Genomic DNA, 19,112 nt, shown 5'->3' with positions numbered 1-19,112 from the left:
ATTAGTTGAAATGGCTTCTTTCCTCATTGAATTGTCTTGGCATCTTAGTCAAAGTCAATTGACCAGGGGTGCCTGAGTGGCTCAGTAGGTTAAGCATTCGATTCTTGGTTTTGGCTCAGGTCATGATCTCACGGTTCATGAGATCAAGCCCTACGTTGGACTCTGCTGACAGCACAGAGCCTGTTTGGGATTCTTTCTCCCTCTCTCTCTGCTTCTCCCCTGTTTGCTCACTCTCAAAATAAATAAACTTTTAGAAAAAGTTAATTGACCATATATATTAAGGTGTTAATTTTTTTTAATTTTATTTAAATCCAAGTTAGCTAATATATAGTGTAATAATGATTTCAGGAGTATAATTTAGTGATTCTTCACTTACATATAACATCCAGTGCTCATCCCAGCAAATGCTCTCCTAATGCCCATCACCCATTTAGCCCATCTCCACACCCAGCACCCCTCAAGCAACCCTCAGTTTTCTGTATTTAAGAGTCTCTTAAGGTTTGCCTCACTTCCTCTTTTTATCTTTCCTTTTCTTCCTGTTTTGTTTCTTAAATTCCACATGAGTGAAGTCATATATTTATCTTTCTTTGCCTATTTCGCTCAGCATAATACACTCTAGTTCCATCCATGTTGTTGCAAATGGCAAGATTTCATTCTTTTTGATCACCGAGTGATATTCCATTGTGTATATATATCACATCTTCTGTATCTATTCATCAATCAATGGACATTTGGGCTCTTTCCATAACTTGGCTTTGGTTGATAGTGCTGCTATAAACATTGGGGTGCATGTGCCCCTTCGAATTAGCATTTTTGTGTTCTTTGGATAAATACCTAGTAGTGAAATTGCTGGGTCTTAGGGTAGTTCTATTTTTAATTTTTTGAGGAACCTCCCTACTGTCAGAATGGCTACACCAGTTTGCATTCCCACCAGCAGTGCAAAAGTGTTGCCCTTTGTCTGCATCCTTGCCAACACATGTCATTGCCTGAGTTGTTAACGTTAGCCATCCTGACAGGCGTGCGGTGGTATCTCATTGTGGTTTTGATTTGTATTTCCCTGATGATGAGTGATGTTGAGCATCTTTTCATGTATCTGGTAGCTATCTGGATGTCTTCTTTGGAAAAGTGTTCATGTCTTTTGCCCGTTTCTTCATTGGATTATTTGTTTTTTGGGTGTTGAGTTTGATAAGTTCTTTATGGATTTTTGGATACTAACCCTTTATCTGATATGTCATTTCCAGATATCGTCTCCTTTTCCATCAGTTGCCTTTTTGTTTTGTTGATTGTTTCCTTTGCTGTGTAGAAGCTGTTTTCTTGAGTTTGCAGTAGTTCATTTTTGCTTTTGTTTCCCTTGCCTCCAGAGACATGTCTGTAAGAGGTTGCTGTGGCTGAGGTCAAAGAGGTGTTGCCTGTTTTCTCCTCTAAGATTTTGATAGTTTCCCATCTTACATTTAGGTCTCTCATCCATGTTGAGTTTCTTTTTGTGTCTGGTGTAAGAAAGCGGTCCAGGTTCATTCTTCTGCATGTCGCTGTCCAGTTTTCCCAGCACCACTTGCTGAAGAGACTGTCTTTATTCCATTGTATATTCTTTCCTGCTTTGTCAAAAATTAGTTGGCCATACGTTTGTGGGTCCATTTCTGGGTTCTCTATTCTGTTCCATTGATCTATGTGTCTGTTTTGGTGCCAGTACCATACTGTCTTGGTAATTATAGCTTTGTAATACAGCTTGAAGTCCAGAATTGTGACACCTCCAGCTTTTGTTTTCTTTTTTAACATTACTTTGGCTATTTGGGGTCTTATTCTGGTTCCATACCATTTTAGAATTGTTTGTTCTAGCTCTGTGAAGAATGCTGGTGTTATTTTGATAGGGATTGTATTGAATATGTAGACTGCTTTGGGTGGTGTTGGCATTTTAACAATTTGGTTTTTAAACTTTTTTATATGTGTATTTATTTTGAGGGAGAGGGAGAGAGAGAGTATGAGCGGGAGACAGAGCATGAACGGGGGAGGGGCAGAGAGAGAAGGAGACACAGAATCCGAAGCAGGCTCCAGGCTCCGAGCTGCGAGAACAGAGGCCGATGCAGGGCTTGAATCCACGAACCATGAGATCATGAGCTGAGCCGAAGGCAGATGAGCCACCCAGGCGCCCCAACAATTTAATTGTTTTTTAAATGTTAGGTAGAAGTCAGCAGTAAAGCCATCTAGTCCTGAGTACTTCTATGTGGGAAGGTTTTGATAACTACTTCCATCCTTTCACTTGTTACATACAGGTTTATTCAGAAATTTATGTTTCTTCTTGAGTCTGTTTTCAGTGTTTGTGTCTTTGTAGGAATTTGTCCATTTCTTCTTGGTTATCTATTTTACTGTTACACAGTTGTGCACCGTATTCCCTAATAGTCATTTGTGTTTCTGCGAGCTCAGTAGCAATGTTCCTTCTTTCATAGTAGTTTGGGTTTTCCCTCTCTTTTCTTGGTCAGTCTAGTTAAAGATTTGTCAATTTAACAAAGACGGGAGTAGAGTTTAGTGATTCTTCACTAAAAAGGACTGGGTGTTTTATGGTTCTTCTCAAAGAACCGACTTTTGGTTTCCTTGGTTTTCTGTTGTTTTTTAATTCTTGATTTCATTTATTTACTATGTAATCTTTACCATTTCCTTCCTTCTACTTGCTTTGATGTTAGTTTGATCTTTTTGACCTTTTCAGGTTTAGTTTAGGTTATTGATTTGAGATCTTGTTTTTTAGTACAGGCATTACAGGTACAAATTCCCTTCTAAGCACTACTTTAGCTGTGTCCTGTAAGTTTGGGTGTGTTGTGCTTTCATTGTCATTATCTCAAAATATTTTCTAATTTCCGTTGTGATTTCTTCTTTGGCCCATTGACTATTTATGTGTGCATTGACCTTCATGTATTTGTGAGTTTCCCAAATTCCTTCTGTTGTTAATTTCCAATTTCACTCCATTGTGGTTGGAGAACAAACTTTGTATTTTAGTCTTATTAAATTTGAGACTTATTTTATGCTCTATCATTTGACCTATAATGGAGAGTGTTCTGTGTGTGCCTGAGAATAATGTGTATTCTGCTCTTATTGGGTAGAGTGCTATACTAATCTCTGTGACCTGTTTATTTTATAACTGAAAGTTTGTACCTCTTAATTCCCTTTATCTATTTCACCCACCCCCGACGCACCTCCCCTCTGGGGACCACCAGTTCTATGTATTGAGGAGTCTGGTTTTGTTTTTTTAGGTTCCACATATAAGTGAAACTATATGGCATTTGTCTTTCTCTGACTTAGTTCACTTAGCAAAATACCCTCTAGGGCCATTCATGTTGTCACAGATGTCAAGATCTCATTCTTTTTTATGGCTGAGTGATATTCCATTGTATATATGCCACATCTTTTCTATCCATTCATCTATCAATGGGCATTTGGGTTGCTTCCATATCTTGGCTATTGTAAAGTTGCAATAAACAGAGGTGTGTGTATATCTTTTTGAATTAGCAGTTATCATTTTCTTTGGATAGATACCCAGTAGTGGAATTATACTGGTGAATTATATGATAATTCTGTTTTTAATTTTTAAATGAACTGTCATTGGGCATTAAGGAGGGCACTTGTTGGGATGAGCACTGGGTGTTACATGTAAGTGATGAATCACTAAATTCTGTTCCTGAAATCATTATTACACTACATGTTAACTAACCTGGATTTAAATAAAAAATAATAATAGTCCAAAACTATAAGGTTTAGAATCAAGATATGTATGTATGTGTGTGTATATATATATATATATATATATATATATATATATATATATACATATATATATGTGTATATATATATGTATATATATATGTGTATATATATGTATATATATATATGTATATATATGTATATATATATGTGTATATATATATGTATATATATATGTATATATATGTATATATATATGTGTATATATATAAATAAAAAAATCAAGAATTTCCTCTAAAAAAAAAAAATAATAATAAAATAAAGGAACCTTCATACTGTTTTCCCCAGTGGCTGCACCAGCTGGTATTCCCACCAACAGTTCATAAGGGTTCCCTTTTATCCACATCCTCACCAACATTTGTTATTTCTTGTTTTGATAGTAGCCATTCTGACAAGTGTAAAGTGACCTATCATTGTAGTTCTGATTTCAGTTTCCTTGATGATGAGTGATGGTTGAGCATCTTTTTATGTCTCTGTTGGTCATTTGTATGTCTTTGGAGAAATAGCTTTTCAGGTCCTCTGCCCATTTTTTAATTGGATTATTTTTCTGGTGTTGACTTGCATGAGTTCTTTATGTATTTGGGGTACTAACCCCTTATTGGATATGTCATTTGCAAATATCTTCTCTCATTCAGTAGGGTTGCCTTGTCGTTTTGTTGGTTTCCTTTGCTGTGCAGAAGCTTTTTATATTTCAGTGTAGTCCCAAAGGTTTATTTTTGCTTTTGTTTCTCTTGCCTGAGGAGACATACCTAGAAACAAGTTGCTGATGTCAAGTTACTGCCTGTGTTCTCTTCTAGGATTTTTATGCTTTCAGTTCTCACATTTAGGTCTTTAATCCATTTTATTTTTGTATATGGTGTATGAAAGTGGTCCAGTGTCATCCTTTGCACGTAACTATCCAGTTTTCCCAGCACCATTTATTGAAGAGACTCTTTTCCCATTGTATAGTCTTGCCTCCTTTGTTGTAGATTTACCACATAAGAGTGGTTTAGTTCTGGGCTCTTTATTGATTCTTTTGATCTGTGTGTCTATTTTTGTGCCAGTACCATACCGTTTTCATTATAGCTTTGGAGTATATCTTGAAAGCACAGATTGTGATACCTCTAGATTTGTTCTTTATCAAGATTGCTTTGGCTAATTGGGATCTTTTGTGGTTCCATACAAATTTTAGTATTTGTTCTAGTTCTGTGAAAGATGCTGTTAGTATTTTGATAGGGATTATCTTAAATCCGTAGATTGCTTTTTGTAGTATGGAAATTTTAACAATATTAAATCTTCAAATCCATGAGCATGGAATATCTTTCCATTTATTTGTGTCATCTTCAATTTCTTTTATCAGTGTTTTATACTTGTCAGAATACAGGTCTTTCACCTCCTTGGTTAAGTTTATTCCTAGGTATTTTATTCTTTTTGGTGCGGTTGTAAATGGGATTTTTTTTTTTTTTCTTCTACTTTGTTACTTGTGTGTAGAAAGGCAACAGATTTCTGTATATTAATTGCAATCCTGCACCTTTACTAAATTTATTTATCGGTTCTAGTGCTTTTTGGTGGAATCTGTAGGGTTTTCTATATATAGTATCATGTCATCTGAAAATAGTGACAGTTTTAATTCTTCCTTACCAATTTGGATGCCTTTTATTTCATGTTCGATTGCTACAGCTAGGAGTTCCAGTGGTACTGTGTCGAATAAAAGTGGTTGATACTCTTGTCTTTTTCCTGATCTTAGAGGAAAAGCTCATTTTTCACCATCGAGTATGATGTTAGCTGTGGGTTTTTCGTCTATGGCCTCATTACTTTGAGGTATGTTCCCTCTAAACCTACTTGGTTGAGAGTTTTTATCATAAATGGATGCTGTGGTTTGTCAAATGTTTTGTCTGTGTCTATTGAGACGATCATACAGTTTGTATTCTTTCTCTTGTTCATGTGAAGAATCACGTTGTTTTGCAAATATTGAACCACCCTTGCATCTTTGGATTAAATCATACTTGTGGTGAGTGATTTTTTTAATGTATTGCTGGATTCGGTTTGCTGATATTTTGTTGAGGATTTTGGCATTTTTGTTCATCAGAGATACTGGGCTGTAGTTTTTTGTAGTGTCTTTGGTTTTGGTATCAGGGTAATGCTGGTCTTGTCAAATGAATTTAGAAGTTTTTTTCCTCTTTTATTTTTTGGAATAGTTTGAGAATTAGGTTTCTTTTAATAATTTTTATCACTTTGTTGACAGTCTCATTTTGTTCATACATTGTTTTACTGATTTCCTTTATTTCTTTGTGATATTCTTGAGTCATTGAGCACATTTAGAAAACTTGATTTATTGTCATTGACCAGCCATTCTGATGGGTTTTCTTAGGGATGGTCTCCATCAAATTCTTCTTTTCCCGTGGATGGGCTCTATGTCCCTGTTCCTTTGTATATTTTGTAATTGTTTGTTGAAGATTAGATATTCTGACTATTATAATGTGGCAACTTTGGAAACCAGATTCTCCCGCTCCTGAGTGTTTGCTCCTCTTCGCATATTGAGGACTTCAGCTGTCTCTGTTTTCCAAACTCGCAACGCATGTAGTCCATATTGTGTGTGGTCACCGAAGTTTCTGTTCTGTTATCTCTGGTTTGCCAGTAACCTGACCAAGATTTCCTTAAATGTCTGACTCTAAAAAGGGAAAAACAAGAAAGTATTCTTGTCCCTTTAAATATTCCCATAGCCGTCTTGGGAAACACCGCTGCCTTCTGGAGGTCCCAAAACCAGAGCAAGTGTCTGCGCCCGCTCATCAGGGGTCCATCAGATTAACCACACAACCCCAAGTTTGGAGGACAAGGTGTCTGCCCTACCACCAGCCATCTGCTCCCGGAATGTGGGCCCCTCTCCCCACAGCTGCGGTGAGGCTGGGGAAAGGAGATCAGAGCTTCATGCGTGGTGTTCGCTTACCAAAATTCAGCAGCATCTTCCTTGCATAAATCATGTCCCTCATTGTTGCAAGTAGCCCCTTGGGTTCGAGAGTTCCAAAATACTGGATTCTGATCATTTCCCACCCCCCCACTCCCCTGCCAGTTTACTAGCTGTTTTGGTGGAGAGACCAACCCCTAGCTTCTTATGGCACTATTTAGTGTAACATCACTCCCTCTGGGGATTACAATTCCTATCTTCTAAGAGCCTAATTCAGATTAATACCAACTTCATTTCAGCAGTATTGAAAAACTTTGCTCCATAAATACAGTTCTGTTTCCTACCCCCTCCTTTGTGCTACGTTGTTATACACATTACATCTTCGTACACTCTATGCCCATCAACATCAATTTATAATCACTTTATTTTTCAACTCCTAGGAGAAGAGAGTTACAAACGGAAACTGCTTCTGTGCTGTACGTTCTATTTATTTATGTAGTTCCTTCCCTGGTGCTTTTTGATTCTTCCCATGGATTTGCCTCACTCTTGAGTGCCCTTTGCTCTCAGCCTGAAGGACCCCCTCTAGTATTACTCATGGGGCAGGTCTGCTACTGAAAAGTTCTGTTTTTTTGGGGGGGGAATTTGTTTTTAACCTGGGAATGTGCTAATTTCTCCCTCATTTTGAACAATAATTTTGCTGGATATTCAATTCTTGGTTGAGTCTTTGCCCTTTCGGCGCTTTTTTTTTTTTTTTAATGTTTGTTTTTGAGAGAGTTCGAGTGGGGGTAGAGACAGAGAGACACACACGCAGAATCTGAAACGGGCTCAGGCTCTGAGCTGTCAGTACAGAGCCCGACGCAGGGCTCGAACCCATGGACCACGAGATCATGACCTGAGCCGAAGCTGGACACTTAACCGACCGAGCCACCCAGGCACCCCTGCATGTCTCTTTTTTTATTGAAAACTGGACGTAACATAATAAGGCACTTCTGACAGACTTCTCCCCTCCCCTCCAGTGTTTGTTGTTATTGTTACTGCTTTTGTTTGGTGACTTTCCTGAACTAATTCTTTAAAGTCTGTATTCTGTCATGTGTGGCCACTGACATCTGCTCACTTAGCTTAGCGATCCAGCTAATGATTGGACAGATTTTCTTTGATGCCTGGAACCAGTAAGTTTCTCAGCCTTTGCTGAGGGCCTTTGGTGCGTTGGCTCATTTCTTCAGTACTCAGCCAGGCAGCGTATATTTCTCTCTGCTTTTCTAGAGCCTCAAGGTGAGCCGTGGGTGACAGCTTAGGGCCTTCTTGGGTTTACCCTGGGCGTGCACACAGCCCTGCATTGCATGGAGTTTTAGGTTCCAGGAATATGTTGAAGGTTTGTTGAGTCCTCCATAGACACCTCATTCCCTAGTTTCCCCTTTTACACTTTTGGTTAGCTTGTTGTTTGCCCCAGCTGTTATCACTCCCCTAGGCAGCTGTGATGTTCACAATTGCTGCCGGTTGGTTTCAGTAAGTGCTCCCTGGAAAAAGCTCATTCATACTGGGTGAGTCCTGAGGTCAAATAGAGACTACTTGAGCCCGTGAGATTTTGCTTTTGCAGGGGAACTGCCAGACAGGTCAGATAATGACATCTGTGAATGGGGCTTTGGAGGAGCTCCAGTCTCATTTGGCCCTGTTCACACACAGGCCCCTGGGCAGGGGCGTTGGTCTGCAGAGTGATTGCAGGCTGGTGGTTTTCAACGCTATGGGGCTGGGGGCGCTGGGGCAAGATAAAGTTCCATGGACTTGGCTGTTGTTACTGGGATTCACTGTTTTTCTTGGATAAACACTCCATGGATTGTTGCAAACTAGTTAATTTCCAAAGTTCTGAAAAGGCTGATTTTGCCCATTTTTGCCCAGTGTTCTCGTTCCTTTTGTGGAAGAGTTATTTCAGAGGTTCTTACACCACATTCCTGCCGACATCACTTCTCTTCCTGGTCACTTTTAATTCCCTCTAAACTAGTCCTCCCGTGATCAGCTTGGTTGCATACCCCACTGCGGAAATGCATGCCGGCTAGATGGCGCTCGCTATTCAGTATCTTAATATCTGTGTGGCATGTCAGCACTTTCATACTCTATCATTTCATCATAAATATAAGAAGCACTGGTGAGATGGATACTTATTAGTTCTGATAAATATTTTTATTTTTTTTCAGAATTGCTTATTAGAATTTTACAGTATTTTACACTAGCTTATTATTTAATCTCTAATGCTGATTAACTGTTGTGTCATGTTAAATTAAGTCCTATGGTTAGACGTTAGCCCCAAAACAATCAAGAACCCCTCCGGTAAAGACAAACAAAAACCACTCCAGGCGAGTAGTAAGCCATACAGAATTTCAGACTGCTCGCTTTGCCTTGCTGCCACTTCTTGATAAGGTTAAATGAAATTGATGCTATTTACATTTTAGGTTATCACAAACTGCTGACTAAGAGTGTGGCTGAGACTCCAGTACATAAGCAAGTCTCCAGAAGGCTTCTTCATAGGCAAATCAAGGGCAGGTGAGTAACACCCTTGCCTAGCTACTTTGTGTAGTCACACAGCCTTGCTAATGATCTTGCGGGCCACTGTCCACCTTCTCGGAGCCCCTGTGACTGATGTCTTAACTGTCTTATTACTAAAGAGTATTCAGCATTCTGTAAATTCTGAGGGCTAGAGAATCATACAGAATGTACTCTTTTGTGTCACCTCTTTCACTTGGCATAATTATTTTGAGATTGGTCCATGGTGTTGTATGTATCCATATTTCTTCCTTTTTGGGGCGGTGAGGGGTTGCTGAGAAGCAGTCCATCAAATGGGTATTCCACATTTATAAACTTTTTTTTTTTTTAAATTAAAAAAAAATGTTTTTTAACTTGTTTTATTTTTTTTAAATTTACATCCAAATTAGCATATAGTGCAACAATGATTTCAGGAGTAGATTCCTTAGTGCCCCTTCCCCATTTAGCCCATCCCTCCTCCCACAACCCCTCCAGTAACCCTCAGTTTGTTCTCCATATTTAAGAGTCTCTTATGTTTTGTCCCCCTCCCTGTTTCTGTTATTTTTGTTTCCCTTCCCTTATGTTCATGTTTTGTCTCTTAAAGTCCTCATATGAGTGAAGTCATAGGACACTTGTCTTTCTCTGACTAATGTCACTTAGCATAATACCCTCCAGTTCCATTCACGTAGTTGCAAATGACAAGATTTCGTTCTTTTTGATTGCCGAGTAATACTCCATTGTACATATATACCACACCTTATTCATTTGTCCATCGATGGACATTTGGGCTCTTTTCATACTTTGGCTATTGTTGATAGTGCTGCTATAAACACGGGGGTGCATGTGTCCCTTCAAAAGAGCACACCCGTATCCCTTGGATAAATGCCTAGTAGTGCAATTGCTGGGTTGTAGGGTAGTTCTATTTTTAGTTTTTTGGGAACCTCCATACTGTTTTCCAGAGTGGCTGCACCAGCTTGCATTTCCATTATAAACTTTTTAAAAAATTTTTTTCAGAGAGCGTGTGTGCATGTGCTCACACATGGGGGAGGAGCAGAAGAAGGAGGGAGAAAATCCAAGCAAGCTCTGCGCTCAGCCACCCACACAGGGCTTGATCCCAAGATCCTGGGATCACGACCTGAACCAAAGTCAAGAGTCTGGTGCTCAGCTGACTGAGCCACCCAGTCCTCCCCTGCACAATTTTAAAAACCATTCTTCATGGCATCTGGGTGGCTCAGTCATTTAAGTGTCTGATTTCTTGATTTTGGCTCAGGTCAGGACCTCATGGTTGTGAGATCAAGCCCCATGTTGGGCTGTGTGCTAAGTGCAAAGCCTGCTTAAAGGTTCTCTCGGAGCGTCTGGGTGGCTCTGTCACTTAGGCAACCGACTCTTGGTTTCGGCTGAGCTCATGACCTCATGGTTTATGTGTTCAAGCCCCATGTCAGGCTCCGTGCCACCTGCTTGGGATTCTCTCTCTCTCTGTGCCCCTCCCTTGTGCACCTGCTCTCTCTCAAAATAAACATTTTAAAAAACCTTCAAAAAAATTCTCTCCCTCTCAGCTCCTCCCCTCACACGCTCACACTTTCTCTCTCAAAATAAAAAAACTTAAAAAAAAAAAAAACCCATGCGGGGCACCTGGGCGGCTCAGTCGGTTAAGCTTCTGATGTTGGCTCAGGTCATGATCTTGTGGTTCATGAGTTCAAGCCCCATATCCGGCTCTCTGCTGTAAGCACGGAGCCTGCTTCAGATCCTCTGTCTCCCTCTCTCTGCCCCTCCCCTGCTCTCTCTCTCAAAAATTAAAAAACAAAAATGCAAAAGCATTTGTCATTACATGGAGGGGGTCATCATCACTGCTGGGCCAGGCTGCAAGTTTAGGATCTCGGCTCAGCCTATGGGTGTGGTGGGCCACAGTTTTCCATGGTAGTTAGTGTCTGAAAGTTTGTCGTGCTAAGCTGCCCCTTTCCTGGTTCTTTGGCTAGAGAAAGCTGACTTTTCTTAGGGCAGTTTTGGTACCTGTTGACATATTTGGGTTGTCTATTTCCCCAGCACCCAGTCCAGGATCCAGGAAGCAAAAAGGGAACTCTCTGGGAGCTCACTGCCCTGTCTCTCTTTGGGTCCTGTGATCCCCAGCCACCTGCCTCTTCTTGTCACTGTTTAATCTGTAGTTCATTTTAATATAACATCCAGGGTTTTTAGCTGAACTTAACAGGAATAATAGGAAGGTTTCATCTTGACATTATTTGTGTACAGATTTTACATACTTCTGCAAGTTATCTACAGGATAAATTGCAAGGAGAGAAATGGGTGCGTTAGAAGGCATGCATATTTTTAATTAATTTTTGTGTTGTAAAACCACTTTCCAAAAAAGTGTTCTAACCATTTTACTTGCAACGGTCAAGTATATGAGAGTGCTTGCCAGCACTGGTACTCTTAAGCCCTGTGGTCTCTGTTGCTTTGTGAGGCTTATGGTGCATGAACCATGAGTGATACTAAATAATCCCTATGCTTGTTATTCGTTAAGGTCCTCGGAGCCTGGCCCTGATATTGACATAGTCGAAGAGTCCCCAGAAAAAGGAGCAGACGGTATTACCTATGTTTGTTTTGTGCTGTTTTCTCTAGTTTCTTTGAAAACCCTCTATTTGTGGTGTTGTTCAGCATGTCCTAGGATATTGTGCAGACAGTATGACAGCTCTGGGCCTGCAGTGTAGATCAGTAAATGTTTATTAGTAAATGGTCTTTTACACAGAATTTCCTGAGGGAATTTCTGGAGAAACCTTTTTACACAGTAGGAACAGAGGTCAGGGTACGGGCTAACACGGGGTGATACAAAGTGCCGTGGCTTCTTTTTAAAGTACATGTAATACAGGGGATTCCAAAAGCAAACATTTTGTTTTTTCCAAAAACAAAGTCATGTTTTTAATGACTCAAGTAATTTGTTTATTGTAGAAAAATCAGAAAAGTAAATCAAAAAATATAGAGAAGTCAAATTTAAAAAAAAAAAATTTTTTTTTAACATTTATTTATTTTTGAGAGAGACAGAGCATGAACAGGGGAGGGTCAGAGAGAGAGGGAGACACAGAATCTGAAACAGGCTCCAGGCTCTGAGCTGTCAGCACAGAGCCTGACGCGGGGCTTGAACTCACAAGCCGCGAGATGGTGACCTGAGCCGAAGCCGGACGCTTAACCGACTGAGCCACCCAGGCGCCCCAAGAAGCCAAATTTTTAATAATTGTTTGGTAATCCCACAACTCAGAAATACTTAATATTTTAGCTTCATTGATACTCTTACAGGTGTCGTTTCTACACAAATGTATGTATCATAAACATGAAAACTGCAATTTTTAAATTTAAAAAATTTTTTGCAAAAGTCACACCATATAAACCCTTTTTTCACCCAGTATCATGGTTAAAAGGGTGGCAGTTTGAGATTTCCAAAGGTCACAGTCTGGTAGGTCAGTGGTTTTTCTGAACTTTGTTGGAGCCATATGTCCTACCCCTTGTAACCTTGTTACACTTCAGAAGTCTCAAGGTCAGTAATTTGTGACAGTCTATCTTGTATGTGGTATAACATAAATTTTACCCATTTCATACACAGGCAAACGTAAAAAGCTTGTGTTTCTCCCTGGTTACTAACTGTGATTCTGGTTTTGTAGAAATAAGCTTGAGACGAAGTCCTCGAATCAAGCAGTTGTCACTCAGCAGGACAAATTCTGGTTCCTTCTATTCTGTGTCTCAGCCCAAGTCTCGAAGTGTGCAAAGAGTTCACTCATTCCAGCAAGACAAGTCAGGTAACTTGCTTGCCCACCGCCTCGTTGTGTGCCTACTTGGCGGGAAGTATTTTTGGGAAAAGAAGTATAAAACTTGGCATTTTCTTTTTTGATATTGGAGCGGTACAACAGGCATATTCAGTAGAGGTGTAGAGTGATGGACGATCCATGACATTCACTAACAGTGTCCTTCCTTTGGATTCCTACAGCTGGTCATTCATACTATCCTTTTGGTAATTTATTCATTCAACAGGTAGATTACTTGTTATTTCTACCATGTATTCACATTCTACACTCGGGTCCTAGGTGGAAGGGGATACCTGTTTGTCCTTCATTCTTTCATCCATCATTAGTTTGGATCATCAGATAATGTGTTTTTATATTTATAAATTAAATTGTTTTACTTGCCTCACATAAGCGCTGAGGTAACTATGCAATCTTATTAAAAGTCCAGATGGCAGCAATAATTGGGGTTGCTGGCATAATTAGGTGGGATCCCCCACTCCCAGTAGCTCGAAAAAAATTGTTTTCTTGTATGGACTGGCTGTTCTGTTAGTATTGGGAGGGCAGGAGTTGAGAAAGAATTACTGATTTTGACTTGCAGACCAAAGAGAAAAATCTCCAAACCGAAGTATTCGTTCTCCCAAGAGCCTGCTTTTTGGGGCATTGCATGAGATGGTCAGTCCTTCTGAGAAGGGTTCAGCTCGACTTCAGAGGACTTCAAGAAGCACATTGGGTTCTGAGATACCTACAGCTTATCAGGTATAACATTTCTATAATGTTTAAAATAGTGTGGTCTTGTGGAGGGAAACAAACATGGCCCAAAAAACCCACTGAGAACATTAGGGACGAGAAAGCAGGTGATCTGTCAATGTTAATACGTATTTGGGGGTGGTTGGGTTGATAGAGATGAATGGTTATTGGGTATATAGGGATGTAAGGCAGCAGTTTGGCTGAGGCCAAGGTGGTAGGAGAAAACAGAAATGATCTCATCTAGTCTCTTGGTCTCGTCCACCATTTTTATCATACACCACGTATAGATCTTCCTGAAATGTACAGGCATCATTCATCTGTTGCCCTTACGCTACCCACCCAATCCAGTCATCCACGTGAGAAGCCTGAGCCACTCCCAGACATAGACATTTATACCCATTCCCTTTTCTCCATCTCTGCAGTTCTGCCCTATTCCAGTTCTGCCTGGAACATTTCAACCGCCTTTTCCCTCTTCCCTCTCAAGTCCATCCTGCCCCCAGAGGCCAGAGTGAGCCTTCTTTTTTTTTTTTTTTTTTTTACATTTATTTATTTTTGAGAGAGCACAGTGGGGGGAGGGGCAGAGAGAGAGGGAGACACAAGATCCGAAGCAGGCTCCAGGCTCTGAGCTGTCAGCACAGAGCCCAACGCGGGGCTCGAACCCACAAACCGGGAGATCATGACCTGAGCCGAAGTTGGATGCTTAACCGACTGAGCCACCCAGGCACCCCCTGGAGTGAGCTTTCTGACCGCATCACTTTGCTTAAAGCTCTAGAGACCTGTTGTTAAACAGGGTTTTCTGAAAATGGAATCCTTATGTTAAAAAATAATTTTTATTTGGAAACCCAATAAACTGCTTAGAGTTTGTGGGAGGACACACAGCTATGGAGATGGGTTTGAAGACCACAGATTTACGGAACCAGGTTCAGTCCTCTCCAGATGGGCATGGGCCTCCATCGGCTGGCTCTGGCCCCCACTCTCCCTCTGCTCTGTCCTCCACCTTTCCGGTGACGTCAGGCTGCACATAGGTCTGCATGCAGCTGCTGGTTTTCATTTTAGGCAGAGAAAATGATAGAGCAAAGGCACCAGGGGCACCTGGGTGGCTCAGTTGGTTAAGCATCCGACTTCGACTCAGGTCATGATCTCACGGTTTGTGAGTTCGAGCCCCGGGTCGGGCTCTGTGCAGACAGCTCAGAGCCTGCTTCCGATTCTGTGTCTCCCTCTCTCTGCCCCTCCCCTGCTCACACTCTGTCTCTCAATAATAAATAAACGTTAAAAAAAAAATTTTTTTTTTTAAAGACACCAAAATTACCTCTTCCCCGCTTTCCCACCTTTTACATTTACCTGCTGATACCCATTCTTAATGACCTAACTCACTGTTCCTGTCCCCCCTTCAGGCTAGCTGGGTTAGACAGTCCTCTCTTGTGCTGCCAACACGTGTTGTCCCACGCACATCCCTGTCGGTGCGCTGGTGACACTGTTACCATCTCTCTGTACCCTATTCAACGTGAAATACCCACTAGACCAGGATTCCCTTGAGATGATCACGATGGGCGTCTGACCAGCTTTACCTGTTGGAGTGTTTAACTGCATTTTGCCAGAAGGAAGGGAGATTTTTTGCTGGGGAGTGTCGCTCCTGAGACGTCGTCTTTGTTGCTGGACCTTATGTATCCATATATTCCATACTCCATCCCCCCCACCCCCCCCACGGCCTGGCACATGACGGGCGTGTAGCAAGCACATGTTGAAGGCAGGTGAACAGATGATGTGACACCTAGAAGCTACTTCAGGAAGGGAGCAGGAGCGGTGCGGTGGAAGAGAACGTGGCAGTAGTGGAGCGATCCACCGTTGAAGGCGAAGCGTGTTTTAGCTGTAGTATGCATCTGAAGACACTTCTTGGTCTTAGGACCAAGATCGGATTTGGTGCTTAGTGCTAGGAAAAGAAAAGTGTGCATCATGTTTTGGAAGTTGAAACGTGTCACTGTCAGAAATCCAGGTTAAGGATTTCCCATGTGCCTTTCTGATGGTCTTAGAGGTGACTCAGATGCTCTGTAGAGCATATGGGTGATGACATTCAGGCACTGAAATGAGCATTTCTTTACAGACTCCCAAGAAGAGTAACCGGAAATCTCCAAGCTCTTCTAAAGCGACGCCGAGACGGTTCCCTCGTATGCCACGAACTCCACTGCGCACCCCTGAAAGGTGGCAGAAACCCCCTACCGAAGTGACCCCTGCGAAAAAGGCCATTTTTGAGGAGTCCTTAAAAGACTCCTCACAGGACTGGGGCTCACCATCTCAACCAAAAGTCACTCCTCAGAAAGGCTGCTCCCTGGCGAAAGGAGGAACCTCTCCTCTTGAAAAGAAGATCCCAAGAACCCCCAGAAGGCCAGGTGGTCAGCCAGCTGGATTTCTGCGGAATTCTACTTGGCCACTCTCGGTGACCTCCAGTCCAGAAAGCACCCCCTGCCCCGCAGCCCCCAACGGGACCGCAGGTCTGAGTCCTGCCGGGTCCTCTCCGCGAGCGGCAGCCTCGGGGGTGTGGGGAGAGACGCCTCCGGACCAAGAGCACCACCGTCCCTGTGTCCCCGGGGCCTCCCAGGCAGGGGAGCTAGCAGAAAAAGGAGAGGAGAAAGCTGCCTCCACCCCCGGGAGCCCGGGGATGACAAGTCTGGTGCCTCCCCCATCTCCTCCTCCAGAGAAGCTTTTCACCTTTCCCTCAGGCAAGGTTTCCAAGAAGAGTCCATTTCGGAAATTTTCGACAAACTCTCCTTCCCCCGGAGAAATGGACTGGAGAGAGCCCTGGAAAGCCCCCAATGTAGCCTCACCTCTCTCCTGTCCTGCTCCCTCAACTCCTCCCAGAATCCTGCAGAATGCCCAGTCTGACCCCGCACCTGCTCTGCCCCCTTCTAAAACTGGAAAAAGGTGCAGAGAGCCCTCGGATCTTGCAAGCAGCTTCCTGGAACACCAGCCTAGTGCCTCTGCTGCTCCTAGAGAGGCCCCAGCTGACAACCCAGCTGCCAGCACAGATGCCAGAAAGGACCAGAAGGAAGCGAGCCTCTCTCTTCGGTCTTCCCCTGAAAGACACAGCTACCCCGGGCTTGGCTTCAGGAGGGACTGGCGTCTGTCCTCTCCGCTGCTGATGGCGAGTGACACAGAGTATCTCACTCTCTTGGACGAAGCACAGCTTGACGGCAGTGATGGCTTGAAAAGTGATGTGGCACCAATGGGAGAGGAGAGGCAGTCGAGGACGATGGTTGCCAAGAAGTCTTCTCCGTCGAGCCCTGGGGTTCTTCCATCCCCTCGTTCCTGTGGGCCTGGCTCTCCCCCGACACCTTCCTACGACCTGCGCTGCACTGCAGACAGAAGGCAGCGCCAGGCCGCCGCGCAGCTGGAGGATCTGCAGGCATCAGCTCAGCTTCCAGAAGCCCCCGCCAGCCCGCAGACCTACGAGGTAGAGCTGGAGATGCGAGCTTCTGGCCTGCCCAAGCTTCGCATCAGAAAGATCGACCCCGGCTGTGTGTGCGAAGCTGAGTCCCTACGAAGGGCGGGGAGCTCCCGGGGCGACGAGAGCTCCCTCCCTGGTGTTGGCCTGCCCCGGGCTGGCAGGTCCTCAGGGAGACCCGAAGCCACCTACGTGTCTCCCCCCTGCCTCCGCCCCTCACACAGCACCCCTGGCAAGAGTGGGGGACAGATGTACATCTGCCAGTCCTGTACCCCCACCCGCGGCCCCTCTAGCACCCCCTCTCCGTTTCAGACAGACGGCAGTGTTCCTTGGACCCCGTCTCCCAAGCACAGCGGGAAGACCACTCCAGACACCATCAGAGACTGGCCCCGCAGGAAGCGGGCAGTGGGCAGCAGCTCTGCTGCGAGGAGCGAGGTCAGCGCTGACCTCCCTGCAGGGGTGTCCCTACTCGAGCCAGAGAGGAGGGAGCGAGGCCCCGAGCTCAGCATCAGCAGAACTCCCCTCTTGGGGGATTTTGAGCTCGAGGGGGTGTGCCAGCTGCCCGACCACTCGCCTCCCGGGGACAGTGTGCCGAAGGCCGAGGAAGCCTGCTCCTGGGGACAGTTTGGGCTGGGTTCCAGGAAGAGGCTCCTTCCTGCGGAGGAGGAAATGGAGTGTCAAGCAAAAAGAGCGTGTGACGGGCAGAGAGGAGACCCAGAACTCAGCAAGAGCGAGGAGCGGTCTCCGGGCGCGAGCGTGCTGTACCTGCCCTCGACGGGGGACGACGAGGTGTTCTTTTCAGGTGAGGCTGCCGCCGTGGGTTTTGGGGGTTGGGGGGAGCGCCTCAGAGCTGCTCCTTGAAGAGGCCCGGGCCCCGTGGCGTGGGGTGCCACGGAGCCGTGCTCACCCTGCGTCTCTGTAGGTTCCACGCCTTCTCCCGGCTGTGCCGTGCGGAGCGGCGTCTCTGCGAGCGGGCTGCAGGCCCTGACCCAGTCTCCACTGCTGTTCCAGGGGAGAACGCCTTCCTCTCGGTGGAACGATGCCAGAGGTAATTGTTCACGGAAGGTCCTGAGGAGTGACTGCTGGGTGCCTCCCCGGGGTCAGCTCGGGGCTGCCAGGCCGTCTGGGGGAGGAGTTCTAGGGAAGGCCGGGTCTGGGACAGAGGACCGTCCCTGCAGGGTCCCGCGCTCTTCCCAAAGAATCTCCGCATTAGAACCCCATGGTGTAGTTACGTGCAGTCCTCAGATCCTGATGTGTTTTCTTTAGCTTCTTGAAACTGTGACAGATGTGGACATCCCACATCCCGTGTGGCGGGAGTGTGTGGAGGAGAGGGGTGGGCGGCACGCTGGCAGCTTTCCCACAGCGGGTTCCACGCTTCTGTACTGGAAGCTTCTGTACTGTGGTAGATGGAGGACTGGCTGTCGTGATCAGACTCGAGGCTTCCCTTTCCTCGACCCCGTGGCTTGCGTCTGCTGAGTGCATGGGTTAGAAAGGTCTCCTGGAACTGAAGGGGAATGCAGGAGTGGGGGGCCTTTGGTGGTTCCTCTCCCTTGACACTCAGACATAAATCACGTGAAACAGCATAAACCCCACAATCTGAGCCAAAAAGAATGTACAAACCCAGCTGAGGGAGTTCAAACTGCAGTACTTAGCTTTTTCCATTATTTACTGCCGTCCAGTCAGTGCTGACGGGTGGGGGGCGCTCACACAGCCCGAGAACTTGCAGGCAGTGCTGGTGTCAGTCCGTCTTCGGGTGTGGCCTCTCCAGTTCAAGCCCGTTTTCTTTTGTTCTGTCCTCAGTGACTTCCTGCCCACTAAGTCTTTCTGCCTTTCTCTAGATGAGGATATGGATGTTTTCCTGGCCACGGCAGAAGACTCTCCTTTCAGCCGAGCCTTGTCCAGGAGACGCCCCATCGGCAGAACTTACACACGGAAGAAGCTGATTAGCTAGTGAGGCTGGAACCGGTTGGGGGACTTACATCCTCAAACACTACGGAGCGTGGCC

The 19,112-nt window shown here is 44.3% G+C and overlaps 1 protein-coding gene across 1 annotated transcript in view; it reads left to right on the top strand.

Moving 5' to 3' along the window:
- The window catches only part of TICRR (TOPBP1 interacting checkpoint and replication regulator), a 46,925-nt gene extending 27,865 nt beyond the window's left edge, over positions 1–19,060 (top strand). Inside the window, exons 16-22 of the mRNA XM_042941015.1 lie at positions 9,082–9,172; positions 11,670–11,731; positions 12,802–12,936; positions 13,520–13,677; positions 15,770–17,909; positions 18,030–18,155; positions 18,946–19,060. Of these exons, the coding sequence (XP_042796949.1) occupies positions 9,082–9,172; positions 11,670–11,731; positions 12,802–12,936; positions 13,520–13,677; positions 15,770–17,909; positions 18,030–18,155; positions 18,946–19,058 (2,825 nt within the window). The 3' untranslated portion in view covers positions 19,059–19,060. The remainder of the gene's footprint in view (positions 1–9,081; positions 9,173–11,669; positions 11,732–12,801; positions 12,937–13,519; positions 13,678–15,769; positions 17,910–18,029; positions 18,156–18,945) is intronic.
- The last annotated feature ends 52 nt before the right edge of the window (positions 19,061–19,112 follow it).

The sequence above is a fragment of the Panthera leo genome, chromosome B3 (genome assembly GCF_018350215.1).
Source record: "Panthera leo isolate Ple1 chromosome B3, P.leo_Ple1_pat1.1, whole genome shotgun sequence".
NCBI classification, from domain to species: domain Eukaryota; kingdom Metazoa; phylum Chordata; class Mammalia; order Carnivora; family Felidae; genus Panthera; species Panthera leo.
This window is presented reverse-complemented; position numbering and strand designations above follow the sequence as displayed.